We start from the raw sequence: 14,345 nt of genomic DNA on the forward strand, positions 1-14,345 counted from the left end.
GCAACAACAAATTCAATATTTTTAATATAATAAGAATATAATATTCCCTAAATGTTATCCTTCTATATTTATTAGATTACAGTTCAAATAAATCAAAATATCTGGACCAACTGCATCAGTTACTGAATTAATTTTAAAGAATCAAAACTTTTAACACTATGTGAAAAGCATCTTGATCTATAAATTTATAAAGGAATATTTATTCTAGTGAAACTGGAGTTCAATCATTGGGTTATACTGTCTGGTACAGTACTGTACATGTTTACTTGTCAGTAAGTCCCACTGCCTACAACAGACCCTATTCTCCCAAGTACACAAGCTTGCAGTTTTAGTCTCCAATTCCATACATAGTTACCAAGTAGTAAGTTCCACTGAATTAATTATATTTTACATGCAAAGTAGACATGCACAGATCACAATATGAGGTGTAGCAACATTTTGCTAATGCAGGCTTATAAATTGCTGTAATTATTTTATATTTAATGACAATATTCTGCAAGAAACATTAACAACTTTGTGGTGTAACAGATAATTCAACCCATTTATAGCTCAATCCTAACCAATATAAGGAATTTTAAAGGGAGTTAATTCTAACCTTCACCTTATCATTATGGAAACAAGCTAAATATAAGTCTAAAGACTTCACTGTATGTGTCATCTCAGCAGCTAGAAGAGCATAGAGGAACCACTTCAGGAGAGTGCTTTGTTGTGAAGATTTTCAGTTATCACAGAGGAGTTTTGTTGCACCTCCACTGAGAACCGAATTTCAATTTATTACTGTGTGTTTTCCCCTTTACTAAGCGATTCAGTAGTTCACTGCACAGTTCCAGCTAAATTTCTGTATTTGGGCAACACAGCCTGTTCGCTACTAATACAGTACTGTTAAAAAGATGTGCAGGGACTGTGCTCCGGGGTCGGGCTCCCGGTTCAGAGGAGCAAAGTCGAGATGCTTGCCAGACTCGCCTTGCGCAGGACCCTGGTCCTTTCTCCCACCGACCCCCAAACACCCTCGGGATGAAGGAGATAAAATGTGAGAGCGCCACGCTAGTGCCTTTCCCCTTCGCAGGCTCAAGCCTTAGCCTCATAGAGGCGAGAGGGCGAAGGGAAATAGCAGGACGGGATGCAGACGGGTCTCTTCTCTGCGGGAAAGAGATTTGCTTGCGCAGCGTCTCTCCTGGCGCCCCTCCACCTGTTGTTGGGCTGCTCGACCCCAACCTATCTGCTCGCCCACGATCCTTCCCTGCCCCACGCACATTTCTGAAGCTAAGTTCAGGCAAGGCCACGCTGGTGAGCTGCTGTCTGGAAGCGTCTCGACGCCGTTTGCAATCCCTGCCCAGACAGAAAGCAGCCGCGCAGAAAATGCGCGCCCCGCCAGATCCTCATGCGCTACCGCTGCCTCCCCGCGCCCTGGGCGGCGGCTCCAGTTTCTCCTCCTTTCGCCTCTATCTAATTCAACGACCTAACACGCCCGGAGAAGCGCGCAGTGAAGGCAACCCAAACAGATCGCTAGACGCAAAGGTGATCTGAAGGGCCAAGCAGCTACAATAGGATCCTAAAGGGACCGGGCTGCTGCAATGCCCAACACGCGACTTGTCGATGGACTTGCTTGGAAGCAAATGCCTTTAGGGCCGGGCGATAAGGAAGTTCACCATTATCTGGAAGTAGGTCTTATCAATGCAACGAAATAATAACAATGAGACCCGAGCTCTGAACGAATTATGCAAGAGCGCAAGAGGATAAGGTTGCAATCCTATTCCGTTCCTTGGCAGTAAACCCGATTGAACTCAGTTGGCCTTACTTCTAAGTAGACATGCATCAGATTTAAAGGAGCAACTGATAAACAAAGGGGCTTAAATTCAGGGCAAATCAAGCGCGCCTGATTTCTACTGAAATCAATGGGGTTTAGGCACCAGCTTAAGGCTCTCAAATTCTATATTTATTTACTTGAGAGTATGCCCCATTAAATTCAGTGGGACTTAATTACGAGTAGACGTGTATAGGCTTGAGCCGCAAATATATTTTTTTTAAACACCCGTCAGTCTAGTTTTACGCTTATTAATTGATTTTAAGGGATATTTCTGAGCAACATCTTTAGGATGCAGGCTTAAATCCCATTGATTTCGAATTAACTAAAGCGCGCTTAACTTTCCCTAGACAGCACCCAATTAATTTTAACATTAAGATGCTCACAGATGCTTTTGGAAGCCGTTCAAGGGAGAGGGGAAGGTGGAGCTGCTCCAGGGCTCCCCTCCCAGTTCCGAACTGTGTTGCTTCTTGGAACAAGAGAGCAGGCAGCAGACCAGATGGCTTCCCTGTGGCCGGCTATGCGCAACCAACAGCTCTACTTGGAGGCACTGGAGGAGATAGTGGCTCATAACTAGCGCTGCCCTAAACCTGGACTGTCCAAATGGGACAGAAAAGCTGCCTGCCCACTTGACCGCGATTTCTCCCGCTCCTCCTCTGTCCCGCGTCCCCATTACAATCCACCCAGACTGCAAATACAGTCCACGCGGGGGTGAGGTGGGGTGCAGAAACTTGCCCACTTCAGACCATTAAGAGTTGCCATTTACTTTGCCACAATGTCGCTGCTAATGACAGCGGAGGCGGCTGGGCACCTTTGCGACACGTGCGGTACACAAAGGCGGCGACGAGGCAACTAACTCATTGCTCGCCAGGGCTGCGCGTCTTCGGAAACTCAATCCGGAAAACTGTCAAGCCCGCCAGCGACTGGTCGCTTCCTTCAGCTGCTACCAATCTAAAGAGCCAGGTAAAAAACGCGCCTCCATTTGCATCCAATCGATTGAGACCCGTCAGCTCGCCTTTTGTGCTATTTAATTGGGGAGGAAGAAGAAAGAGGAGGAGGCTGCTGCTCCTGGTACATATTTCCCCTCTATCGTACAACCGGTGACTTTCTAACACTAGGCTAGCCCGGTTGACAAGCGGAGAACTTCCCAGCTGTTTGCAGCGTCTATCAGGCAGCGCCAGTTGAAGCCAAGTTTTCGCATGTGATGTCTCCGCTTCCTTTTCCCCGGAGCGAAGCGCCTCTCCAGCTCGCCGGGAGAAGGGTGCCGGGTTCCTGGCACCTGCGGTCCCCTTTGCGCCACGAGCAGGCTCCGGAGGACGCCTGGCGAGAAGAGTGGCGAGCAGTCCTTTCCCCAACAGCCGTAGCCGCCTTCCGCCTCCTCGCCTGCCCAATGGGTCGCTGGCCTGACTGGTCCCTTTCTGCCACCAGCCCCCTACCTTGAGTTTGTGCGTTTCTCTGTCTCCCCGAGAGGGATTAATTAACCAGGCTGGAGCTGGAAGAGGCTGCCGTGACGAGCCCAGTGGCGATTGGCCGCCCGCCTGCCTGGCCCTGCCTTTATAATTTCCACGCGAGTGCATCTGGGCTCTTATACAAACCAACAGCCAGCTTCTCCTGACATATACACACACTCAGAGACAGGGAGACACACACACACACAGAGGGGGAGAGAGAGAGAAAGAGAAACACCCAGAAATCCGCCCCCCCCCATCTGACTACCAACATTGCGCGCACACACACACTCACACCCCGTGGTGACTCCAGGAGAAAAATAAATGCCTGCTCCGATGTGTTATTATTTTGACTGGTGGGAGCCTGGCTGCAACTGGGCGCAAACTTTGCTTCCCTTTTTTTAACTGCAGCTCTTCCATGCTTTCCTCTGCTCCCTGAAGGATCCTTTCCAACAAAAAACCCAGGGGTTTGTGTGCCTGTGCGTGTTTGGGAAAGACTCGGAGATCTGTCCCGGGCAGAAGTGTCCACCTCCAGCCTGCAAGGAGAGAGAAAGACAGCCTGCGAGCGAGCCTCGGAGCTGAGGAGGAGCCGAGCAGCAAAAGGAGCAGCGGCGGCGGCGGCGGCGGCGAGAGCAGCGCCTTTGGGCGGCCTGGGGCTCCGCTTCCCCGCGCCGGGCGTCCGGATTCCCGTCTGAAGTTGGCTCCCGCCTTAGCAGTCGCATTGGATCCCAGCGCCTACTGCGAGACTCCGGTCTACAACCCGGATCTCTGTCCCAACATGATCGCGGCGCAGGCCAAGCTGGTGTACCACCTCAACAAATACTACAACGAGAAGTGCCAGGCGCGCAAGGCGGCCATCGCCAAGACCATCCGCGAGGTGTGCAAGGTGGTGTCGGACGTGCTGAAGGAGGTGGAGGTGCAGGAGCCGCGCTTCATCAGCTCCCTCAACGAGATGGACAACCGCTACGAGGGCCTGGAGGTCATCTCGCCCACCGAGTTCGAGGTGGTGCTCTACCTCAACCAGATGGGCGTCTTCAACTTCGTCGACGACGGCTCGCTGCCCGGCTGCGCCGTGCTCAAGCTGAGCGACGGGCGCAAGCGGAGCATGTCGCTCTGGGTGGAGTTCATCACAGCCTCGGGCTACCTGTCGGCGCGCAAGATCCGCTCGCGCTTCCAGACGCTGGTGGCGCAGGCCGTGGACAAGTGCAGCTACCGCGACGTGGTCAAGATGGTGGCGGACACCAGCGAGGTCAAGCTGCGCATCCGCGACCGCTACGTGGTGCAGATCACGCCCGCCTTCAAGTGCACGGGCATCTGGCCGCGCAGCGCGGCGCACTGGCCGCTGCCGCACATCCCCTGGCCGGGGCCCAACCGCGTGGCCGAGGTGAAGGCCGAGGGCTTCAACCTGCTCTCCAAGGAGTGCCACTCGCTGGCCGGCAAGCAGAGCTCGGCCGAGAGCGACGCCTGGGTGCTGCAGTTCGCCGAGGCCGAGAACCGGCTGCAGATGGGCGGCTGCCGCAAGAAATGCCTCTCCATCCTCAAGACGCTGCGGGATCGCCACCTCGAGCTGCCCGGCCAGCCGCTCAACAACTACCACATGAAGACTCTGGTGTCGTACGAGTGCGAGAAGCATCCCCGCGAGTCGGACTGGGACGAGTCGTGCCTGGGCGACCGGCTCAACGGCATCTTGCTGCAGCTCATCTCGTGCCTGCAGTGCAGGCGCTGCCCGCACTACTTCTTGCCCAACTTAGACCTCTTCCAGGGCAAGCCGCACTCGGCCCTCGAAAACGCGGCCAAACAAACGTGGCGGCTGGCCAGGGAAATCCTCACCAACCCCAAAAGTTTGGAGAAACTTTAGAGGGCCAGCCAGCGGCGGCCTGACACTATTCTTCTCTCCCCCGCGAAAAGAAAAGAAAAGAAAAAACTGCCTTTCTCTTCGGAGGATTCTGCTGGGTTTACGGGGCAAACGTCGCCCTGCGTTCGGGGAAGAGGCTGCCCGCCTGCGCGCACACGCACACCAAGCCAACTGCAAGTATTATGACTCTTGCCGGTATCCCGGTTTTAAAAGCCTGCCCGGAAAACAAAACGAAACGAAACCGTGTATGATTATCACCAGGGGAAATGCAATATTGGCTGCCGTTTTTAGCCTGATTGTGACCACTCCGCCTAGAAACCAGACCAATGGATTATAACGAGGCCGGGATTTTTGTGCGAGTAAGAGAGAATCTGAAGATGCCACCCAAATAACCACAACCGTTAGATAGGAAAAGAAACAAAACAAACCACAACTGTCCCAACTCTTCCCCTGTACATTTTTTAAAAAAATTTGTATGGAATATTGTGATCTCACATTGTCTTTGAAATTGTGGGTGTTAGTGTTTTGTGATTTGGTGAAAAGAAGTTAAATTGCCATTTTGGATACTTCAGGACATTTTCTGCTCAAGAAGATACCGCTTAAAAAAAAGGTAGATTTTATCATGGTACTTTTGTTACTTGTCTTTTGAAGTGTCTAAGCTAAAAAAAAGTTTACATTTTTTTTGTTTCAAATATATTGCTTGTTCTATTTCTACCATTCCATAAATATACTTGAAATGTTATTTAAATATATTCAGAAGAAATTTGGATTTTGCTTATATAATTGTGAATATTGGAATTATATATTGGAAAAATGCACTTGAAATACACTGGATAATTACTTTTTGTGATTTAAATTTCTGTTGCTGATTTTATTTAATTACAAGCTAATAAATAAAAGTAAAATAAATATGCTTAAGAGTTTCAGTGCTGGATTCCATCTGGGTTTGTGCAAGCCCTCAGTCTGCTACATTCTCTCTTTTTGGGGGGCGGGGAGGGGCGGTGTAAAGCGGGTCTGAAGCCCTTGACGGCCTGTTAAAAGTAGCATAATTTAAAATGAAGATAAAAATCGGTGTAGCCTACCCTAAAAAAATGGGGTCCTGAAGGCCATCGACATCGGTCACACTCTGGTGTGTGGCAATTAAGCGAGTAACATTTTTACAACCCTCAGGAAATAAATCTACTTCTCAAAAGATTTAGTGGGCCAGGCTAACGCGGCTGTCCGGTTTTGAACCAAGCTTAAGGCACGCATTACCCAAGTGAGCCTAGTTTGTAACAAAATTAACAGCACTTGGAGAGAATGGAGGGGGAAGCTGCAACGTTCAGAGATTTGCGGGGGTCAAGCCAACAATCGGCAGGTAAAGAATGTTGCTACCTTTGCCCTAAACATCACCAGCCTGGCCATGAAGCCGCCGCCAGTTGTGTTTGGGGAATGCGAGCGCCGGCCTCTCCGGAGGCCCCGCCGGAGCAAAGGAGCCGCCTCCGCCAGAAGCCCCGTCCTGCCCTTGCAGAGAGCGCAGCAGGCAGTTCCTTCCGGATGCAAACCGTGATTCAGCCAAAGGGCAAATATCCCGGCAAGCATTGAGGGGGTGCAACAATGTGCTCAAGATCTGTCCAGGTGATACTGTTTCAAACTTCAGCTGCGCTCTGCCCGCGCTTGGATGCGCTGCAGCAAAACCGTTAGACTCGCCATGTTACCCAACTCCATGTTTTGTTTTGTTTTGCTTTGCTTTGCTTGCGTGTGTGTTTTAAAATCTGGAAGACACTTTTAATTCTTCCTGTCAAGGTTGGCAGGCGGGCAACAGACGGATGGCCTCGACATTGAGGCCACAATAGTGTGTATTTACACAAGGCTACGAAAGTGAAATTAAAATAACAATATCACTATAGATCCGGAGAGAAGGAAAATGACATGGACGTGAACTTTTGAATTCTGTAACAAGGCAAATCTCCGCTCTATCTCCTTGCTCCAGGGGTCTTCGGGAGAGATTCTGTCTTTGCGCACCCCAGCCTTGCTAGTTCCTACAGGCCCGGGCTGTGCAATAGCTGTACCCGCGCGCCCCTGCAACGCGCACCCGCGCAGAAGCGGAAGCTCCAGTCCCTGGGGACTGCATCGAAGGCAGACGGAGAGGGAACGCGTCTCCTTGTCTGCCGCGGGTGCCCGAGGAAAGAGGCTGGAGTGCGGGCCCGCCATTACCTCGAGGGATTTCCGAGCAATTGGCTTAACTGCTAAATCTGCCCACGTTCATACAAAGGCCTTCGGGGGGAAGTGCGGGGGGCGGGATTTGTTAAAAAGCGAGCGCGGGAGTAAGAGCGGATTTTACATCATTAACGCGCCGCGCTCTTAAATAAAACAGCCACGGAGTCAGACGGAGGGGGGCAAGGAGAGGAGCGCTTCCAGGCACTTGGGAGCATTCCTCAATTCATGGTTATGGGAAACCTCCCCCTCCTCCTCCCAACTCCCCCCCCCCCAACTTGGGTCCTGTACTCACTTTAGGGTCGATCTTCTTGAAGGCCGGGTCCTCCTCGTCTACCTCGAAGTAGATCTCGGTGGTGGTGATGGAGAGGGTGCCCTTGGCCACCACCACCGGCGCGATGAGCTGGGCCGGCGTGCTGAGGACCACGGGGCCTGCAAGACAAGACAGAGCGGAGTGAGGAGGCTGCGAAAGGGAGGCCGGCCGCTTTGCCCGACGACGGCAGAGCGGAGCGAGAAAGCCGTCGGACTCAGGCGAGGGATGCCTACGGATCGCTGCCGGGACACCTAGGAGAGGCTTCGGGAAGCGGGACGCTGTGTATGCCTGAAGCTCAAAGGATGGTCGACGGACCACCGGAACAGCAGGCCACTTTATAGGTCTTTCAAACAAAACAACACCCAAGAACTAGGGTGTGTGTAGGTCTTGCCACTTAAAGACAGGAAGATTTATTTGAGAATACTAGCGGGGTGCGGGTGGGGAGATCACAGCGCTGATGAAAATAGCCCCTCTCTTCCTAATCTCGAAGCCCGATCCCATAAAGGTCGAGTGCAGGTCCCACTCAATTCAGCAAATTTACCGGTTTGCACGTGTGTATAAAGCGCAGCCCAAGACGGGCAGCGAGTATTTAGAAAAGCAGTGTCACGGAATAAAAATCAGAGGGGCTTCCAATAAAATATATTTAGATTTACGCTTCCTGTATCTAGTCATAAAATTACAATACAAATTATGCACCACACATATCGAATATGTTTTACTTCTTTTTTATTATTCTGGACGTTAGGCAATGCAATGTTTTCTACATCATAAAACTATCTGCGAGACATCAGATGCCAGACGAGGGCTCTCTCTGTGCAGAAAGTGAATGTGTAAAATAAAGTGCAGCCTTTATTGTGAAACAAACAGTTGTTATAAAGAAAACAATTTGTCTCCGCAGAGACGCCAGAAACAATCTCTCTCCCTCTGAAATTTATTGAAATGTTAATGCTGGGAGCATAATTACTCCAAAACAAAAAGATTCAGGGTTATTCTAACTTGCTTACACGCATGCATATTCTACAGAATTCATCGGGGTTTACTCCCAAGTAAATGTGCACAGAATCGTAGCTCAAACCTGCAAGAAAACCCCGGAATTATTTGGGCATTTCTAGTACTGTGCAACGCAATCCTCTGCAGGTTTCCTCGGGAGGCGGATCCGGCTGTATTCGGCGGGTCAGGCTGCCTAGTTAGGGTCCTGGCGACGGCAACCTTAGAGCCAAGCGCCGTGGGGCTCCTCAGAGCAGGAGGACCAGTAATAGGAACCAGGCATCCGATGGTCTGACAAGCGTATGCCATAATAAACGTGTTAACATTTAAGGTGCCATAAGGCTCTTTGCTGTTTGCGGACCTTTATTACATTGACTCTAAGGAGACTTCCCATCCGGATCCTAAACGAACTTACTGGAAATTCCATTTCGAGATCTATGCAGATCGCATAAAAATAAATGCATGGAACAATGGGATATTGAGCCAATATGGATAAATAAACCGAGACATCTATTCGAATAACATGAAATGCAATACACTGATGCCACATTTTAGAAACTGGGAAATAATACGGCACAGTATTATCTGGCTGCTGGTATTGTTGTTTTTTCCTTTAGGTGCCGAGACTGTTAATTCCGTGTGTGTGTGAAATGTTGTGCTCGGTCGGATTTGGTTTCTGGTGTCTCTCCAGCAGCCTTTCCCCGGCTTCTTTTCTGTGGGGAAGGCAGCTGAGGTAGGGGCTGGCTGGCGCTCGGTCCGACCACCATTTGCGCTGCCAAGCTCTGCCCTCCCCCAGGGCCCAGTCTCCTGCCTCTACGGATCCCCTTCCTACCCGCCACTTAGCCCGGCCTCAGCCCGTCTCTCGGCCTGGCGGAGTGCGTGGCAGGCCTCATTTCAGCGCTAACTTCCCTCCCTTCCAAGGATCGCCTCCTTCCCTCCTCTCCACCCAGCCCTAGGCAACGCTCGGCTTCCCGCCTCTGACAGCTCTCAAGCCAGCCCACCAGGGGCTGGTTAATATGGAGACAAACTCTATTTTCGTTCATTTTCTTGTTTTCCCCGCGTCTAATAGGCCAGCCTGGCCTCTTCACCCCGGTCAGCTGATGCGGACCATACGCGCGGGGCTCGGGCATCGCCCTTGCTCCGTCCTCCCACCCGCCTCCCCCTCCGGCCGGACAGCGCCAGTGGCGCTCGGCGAGCAAGCAGGCCGGCAAGCGGGCCGCCCTCCTGGCCGGCGGGGCTCCTGCTTAGGGCAGCGGATCGATCCGAAACGGCGCTTTAAAGGCTCATCAATCTTAATCTCGGTCGCTCGAGTAATTACGCGCGATTCTCTCGTGCGATTACAAGTGGATTTGGGTTTCGATTCCCCAGGCCCCTCGCCTTTGTGCGTAATGGCAGGCCGAGCTCTCCAGGCAGCAGCAGCAGCAGCTCCCGGGCCCTGCTGCTGCTTCTCTCCGCCCCTCTGCGATCGCCACCCCGGCCCCTCTCCTCTCCCCGCCCCCGTCTGCCTTTAACCCTTCCTCGCCACCCGAGCGCCGGGGCTTTACAGGCCTCGGCGAGAAAATAAAAAAAGTCCCTTAAAGATGATGCAGTTGGGGAGCCGCGTGATAGTCGATCATGATAAGAAGGCGTTTAGTGGGCCTTGCGCGCTCCCAGAAGGAAGATCAGGTAGTTAACCCAATTACCTCCCGGCTCCCCGCTTGTTATATGGGCAAAATAAAAAGGAAGTGGCTGGTAGTTCGCGGTCAGGAGGCCAGAGACTATAACAAGAAATCTTTTTCTTCATCGAGAGAGAGAGAGAATGCCTAAATCTTTTGTGTGCGGGGCGTGGGTGCGCAAGGGAGAATGACAGTGGCGAGCCGGGTTTAATTTTCAGAATGGCTGATGGAAATAAGTGCATCGCGGAGATTTCTGAGCAAAAGGCCTGCGAGGAACCCCTCACACTTCCAAGCGCTCTGAACAAACGACCTTGTGAAATCCTATACGAGCCTGAACTAGGCAAAAACAGCTACCACTCAAACCAGCGGCGTTTCGAAGGATCACAAGATGTTTCCATTAACTTTTTTTTTTCGCTAAAGGGAAGAAAGCGGCGTGGGGGGGGTGTTACTTAGCAGCATGAAAATTCCTGATTATTTCATTATCAAAACCCATGTAAGTAAGCAAGCCTTGATATTTTCCCGGCGAGGAGGTATCAGAGATGGAAAGCAGAGTCAGCACTCAGGGCCCTTGTGTCTGGGGGTGGTCTGTTAAGTACTGGTCCTTTTACCCAGCCACCACCCCTTGCTTTGGGCTTCGCCAGCCCATTGCTTCTGCCATCCCCCCGAAGCAGAAGGCAGCTGCTTCCTGCTCCCCAACAAAAAGTGGGTGACTGAGCGGTGGCTGCAAGGAGCTACTTCCTTGCTTCGATCACTGACCATCTCTTATCTGGCTCATGCAGGGGAAAGACATTTGGCCCAGTGGCGGCACCTGAAGAAAGTGCAATGAAAGATGGTGGCTGCCCTTTGCAAGAACATCTGTACCTCTCTCAACTCATTTACCCCCCGCCCCGGTCTGCTGGAGAGTGGGGACTGGGCCCTGGAGGGCCACCCAGGGAGAGGTGGCAAGAGCAACCACCACTCCACTTGCTTGCTTGGCCCTCTCTTGCTGGGTGGGGTGGTAGGGAAGAGTCCAGTAAGGGAAATCCACATAGAATCATGGAATTGTAAAGTTGGAAGGGACCATGGAGTCATCTAGGCTAATCCCCTGGGATGCAGGAATACTTTGCCCAACATGGGACTCAAACCCACAACCCTGACATTAAGAGTCTCATGCTCTACCAAGTGATACTTTCCTTACTGTTGGTTTATGGTCCCTTTCCTATGGAACATGGTGGAATGACCAAACCGGGAAGTTGCGTTAGACGTAATATTTTAGAATGGAAACCCTTCAAATATTATGTATTAACCCCTTCGCAACCAGAACCCATCTGTAAGAGAGGAATGGCCAGGGCACAACAACTTCAGAGCTAACTAGATCTATCACTAGTGATGTATGGAAGTGAGAGCTGGACCATCAAGAAGGCTGATCGCCGAAGAATTGATGCTTTTGGTCCATGGACTGCAAGAAGATCAAACGTATCCATTCTTAAGGAAATCAGCCCTGAGTGCTCACTGGAAGGACAGATAGTGAAGTTGAGGCTCCAATACTTTGGCCACCTCATGAGAAGAGAAGACTCTCTGGAAAAGACCCTGATGTTGGGAAAGATGGAGGGCACAAGGAGAAGGGGACGACAGAGGACGAGATGGTTGGACAGTGTTCTCGAAGCTACAAACATGAGCCTGTCCAAACTGCGGGAGGCAGTGGAAGACAGGAGTGCCTGGCATGCTCTGGTCCACGGGGTCACAAAGAGTCGGACACAACTAAACGACTAAACAACGACAGATCTATCACATTCACAAGTCACATATATATTATAAACCACAAAAATATTCCACAGAACTACCTGCTCTGGGTCATAAACAGAGTAAATGCTCTGGAATGTTAACTTCTGAGCTCGCCTAATCATCCATATCCACCAGCCACACATAGCTAGATGGGTTTCATGCATTAAGCCACAAAACCTGCTCAGAAAACAAGTTCCAATACCTCTTCAGGGCTGTAAATGATATTCTGGAAAAATGACATGGAACACCAACTTCTCAGTTAGTCATACTATCCCAGTTTACAGATGGGATTCATTCCACAATACACAAAACGACTAGGGAAACCATGCTCTGAACTCCTGTAATTTGTGCCTAGCTAGGAATTCTTACCAGCCCCCTGGCCGCTGCATTTTGCAACTGCTGTAGCTTTGGAACAGTCTTCAAGGGTTCATGTATAATGCAGGCTTCATGTATAATGCAGTACTGTAGTCCAGCCCTGAGGTTACCATAGCATGCAGCACTAGAGCCAGACCATCTCTGTCCAATAATAAGTATTCCTAGTTACTAAAGCCAGCTTCCAGTGGCAGCGTTTGGTCTAGGAGCATTTTTAAGCTTCAAACTAGGGCAGTGCCACTCCAAACTGAACAGGTTGTTTACTCACTTCCCACAGGTGAGAGCCTGCAACACACAACATCTCCATTTTGTCTGGAATCAAATTTCAATTTATTGGGCCACATAAAGCACCTGAACTGTATTTTCTGATTCAGGTGAACCTGAACTGTATTTTCTGATTCAGGTGGTAAAGCGACATAGAGTTCAAGGTCATCAGCTGATACCTCACTCCAACTCCCCTGATGACATCCTCCAACAGCTTCGCATATGTTGAATAACATGAGAGCCAAGAGTGATCCCTGCGGGTCACCAAACTTCTATGATGTCAAGTCAACATTGATAAGTCTCTGGAAGCATGAAGGTAGGAGTGAAACAACAGCAGTCTGGTGCAGAGGGGGCTCCATTTCCAACCCATGAAACTGCTCCAAGCTATGGTGTGCAGTATCAAATGCCTACAAGGTAGCACTAGGATGACCATGGCAGCTTTGGTGCCATAACTGGGCCTGAACCCAGACTGTAATCCACTTCTTCCAAGCACACCTGTAAGTTGAACTGACACAAAAATCTTGAGCATCATGCCTAAAAGGGATTGTTAGCAACTGGGCAATAGCTATTCAACAGTTCTAAGTCCAGAAAGGTCCTCTGAAGGAGAGGGCACAACACTATATCTTTAAAAGCCAATGGTACCCCATCCTTCTGCAATATGGCATTCACCACTCCCTGGACCTATGCTGTTAAAACCCCTCAGGTTCACTCTCGTACATCACAATGGGCAAGAGTTGAAAGGACAGGCTTCCGGAGGCGGCGCCAACGGCAATGGCGGTCTCCTTCTAATCTGGAGGGAGAAGCTCGCGGAAAGTGGGTCTGTCCGCTACAGCGAAGCAGAGACCCTTTTGAAAATCACAGGCAGGAGAAGCCTGTGAACATGGGACTCGGCGGGCACCCTTAGCGCCCCCCGAATTGGCGAAGGAACCCCGCAAGGGGCTCCGGAGCATAATGGGAGCTTGGCGCGGTGCTGAGAGTCAATTGCTCCTTCCGTGGGGTGAAGCCGCACAGCTGTTGCCGGAGAGCGCTGACCTTTTTCCTGTGACAATTTGGCTGCTAAACAACTACCCATGAGTAGGTGAAGCTTAAGAAATTGGGACTAAAGGAAGAAAAAAGGGATTAATTTGGCACTGAAGCGGGGAGGCGTAAACAGGAAGTCCGCCTTCCGTTTCTGTACACAGATCAAAGCAAAGACGCTTCTAAGCTAAGACCTGGAGAGCGGTGCTTTTAAAGCTCTAAATCCGAACGTTAAAGTGAAAGAACTACCCCCCCCCCGGTTAGTGGAGGGGGGGGGAGAGGGAAAAGTGACTTTATTTCTTCTGGGAAAAATAGAGACAATTATTTAACTCCTGGGAACGGACTGCCAGGTTCACTAGAACTGTTGCATTGAGAGTCGCACTATTTATAGACATTGTAACTTTTTAATGGTTAACTCTGCAAAGGAGATACTTGTTGAAGGTCTTCTCTGGACTTGAAACTGTTGTTTGTTTGCTTTTTGAGGGGACTTAAGAAAGTTGGAAAAGATTCTTTATTGTAACTTTAATGACTGCTACAGTGTCCCCCTAGAGGAACATTGAAGCTGTACACCCAGCTGGGGGATTTTTCCACTCTGGACTTTGGGGGTTTTCCACGGCAAGATTTGACCGTGGGACCGACCTTGATTCATAGACAAAAGTGTGATGACGGA

The 14,345-nt window shown here is 50.5% G+C and overlaps 2 protein-coding genes across 8 annotated transcripts in view; one reads left to right on the top strand and one right to left on the bottom strand.

The window, feature by feature from the left end:
• Window positions 1–14,345, bottom strand: part of NBEA (neurobeachin) — a 361,568-nt gene that overhangs the window by 133,726 nt on the left and 213,497 nt on the right. For 6 of the 7 annotated variants that reach the window (XM_083608943.1, XM_083608944.1, XM_083608945.1 and 3 more), the window contains one exon: window positions 7,599–7,735. In XM_083608943.1, coding sequence (XP_083465069.1) covers window positions 7,599–7,735 — 137 coding nt within the window. Of the gene's footprint in view, window positions 1–7,598; window positions 7,736–9,921; window positions 10,064–14,345 lie in introns of those variants that run through there. The other variant, XM_083608942.1, reaches the window with a different exon arrangement.
• MAB21L1 (mab-21 like 1) lies at window positions 1,388–6,018 on the top strand. Its single transcript, XM_083609243.1, has one exon. It carries the CDS (start codon window positions 4,031–4,033, stop codon window positions 5,108–5,110), a length of 1,080 nt encoding a protein of 359 aa, XP_083465369.1. The 5' UTR covers window positions 1,388–4,030; the 3' UTR covers window positions 5,111–6,018.

The sequence above is a fragment of the Podarcis filfolensis genome, assembly GCF_964270895.1.
Source record: "Podarcis filfolensis genome assembly, chromosome: 4".
Lineage (NCBI taxonomy): Eukaryota > Metazoa > Chordata > Lepidosauria > Squamata > Lacertidae > Podarcis > Podarcis filfolensis.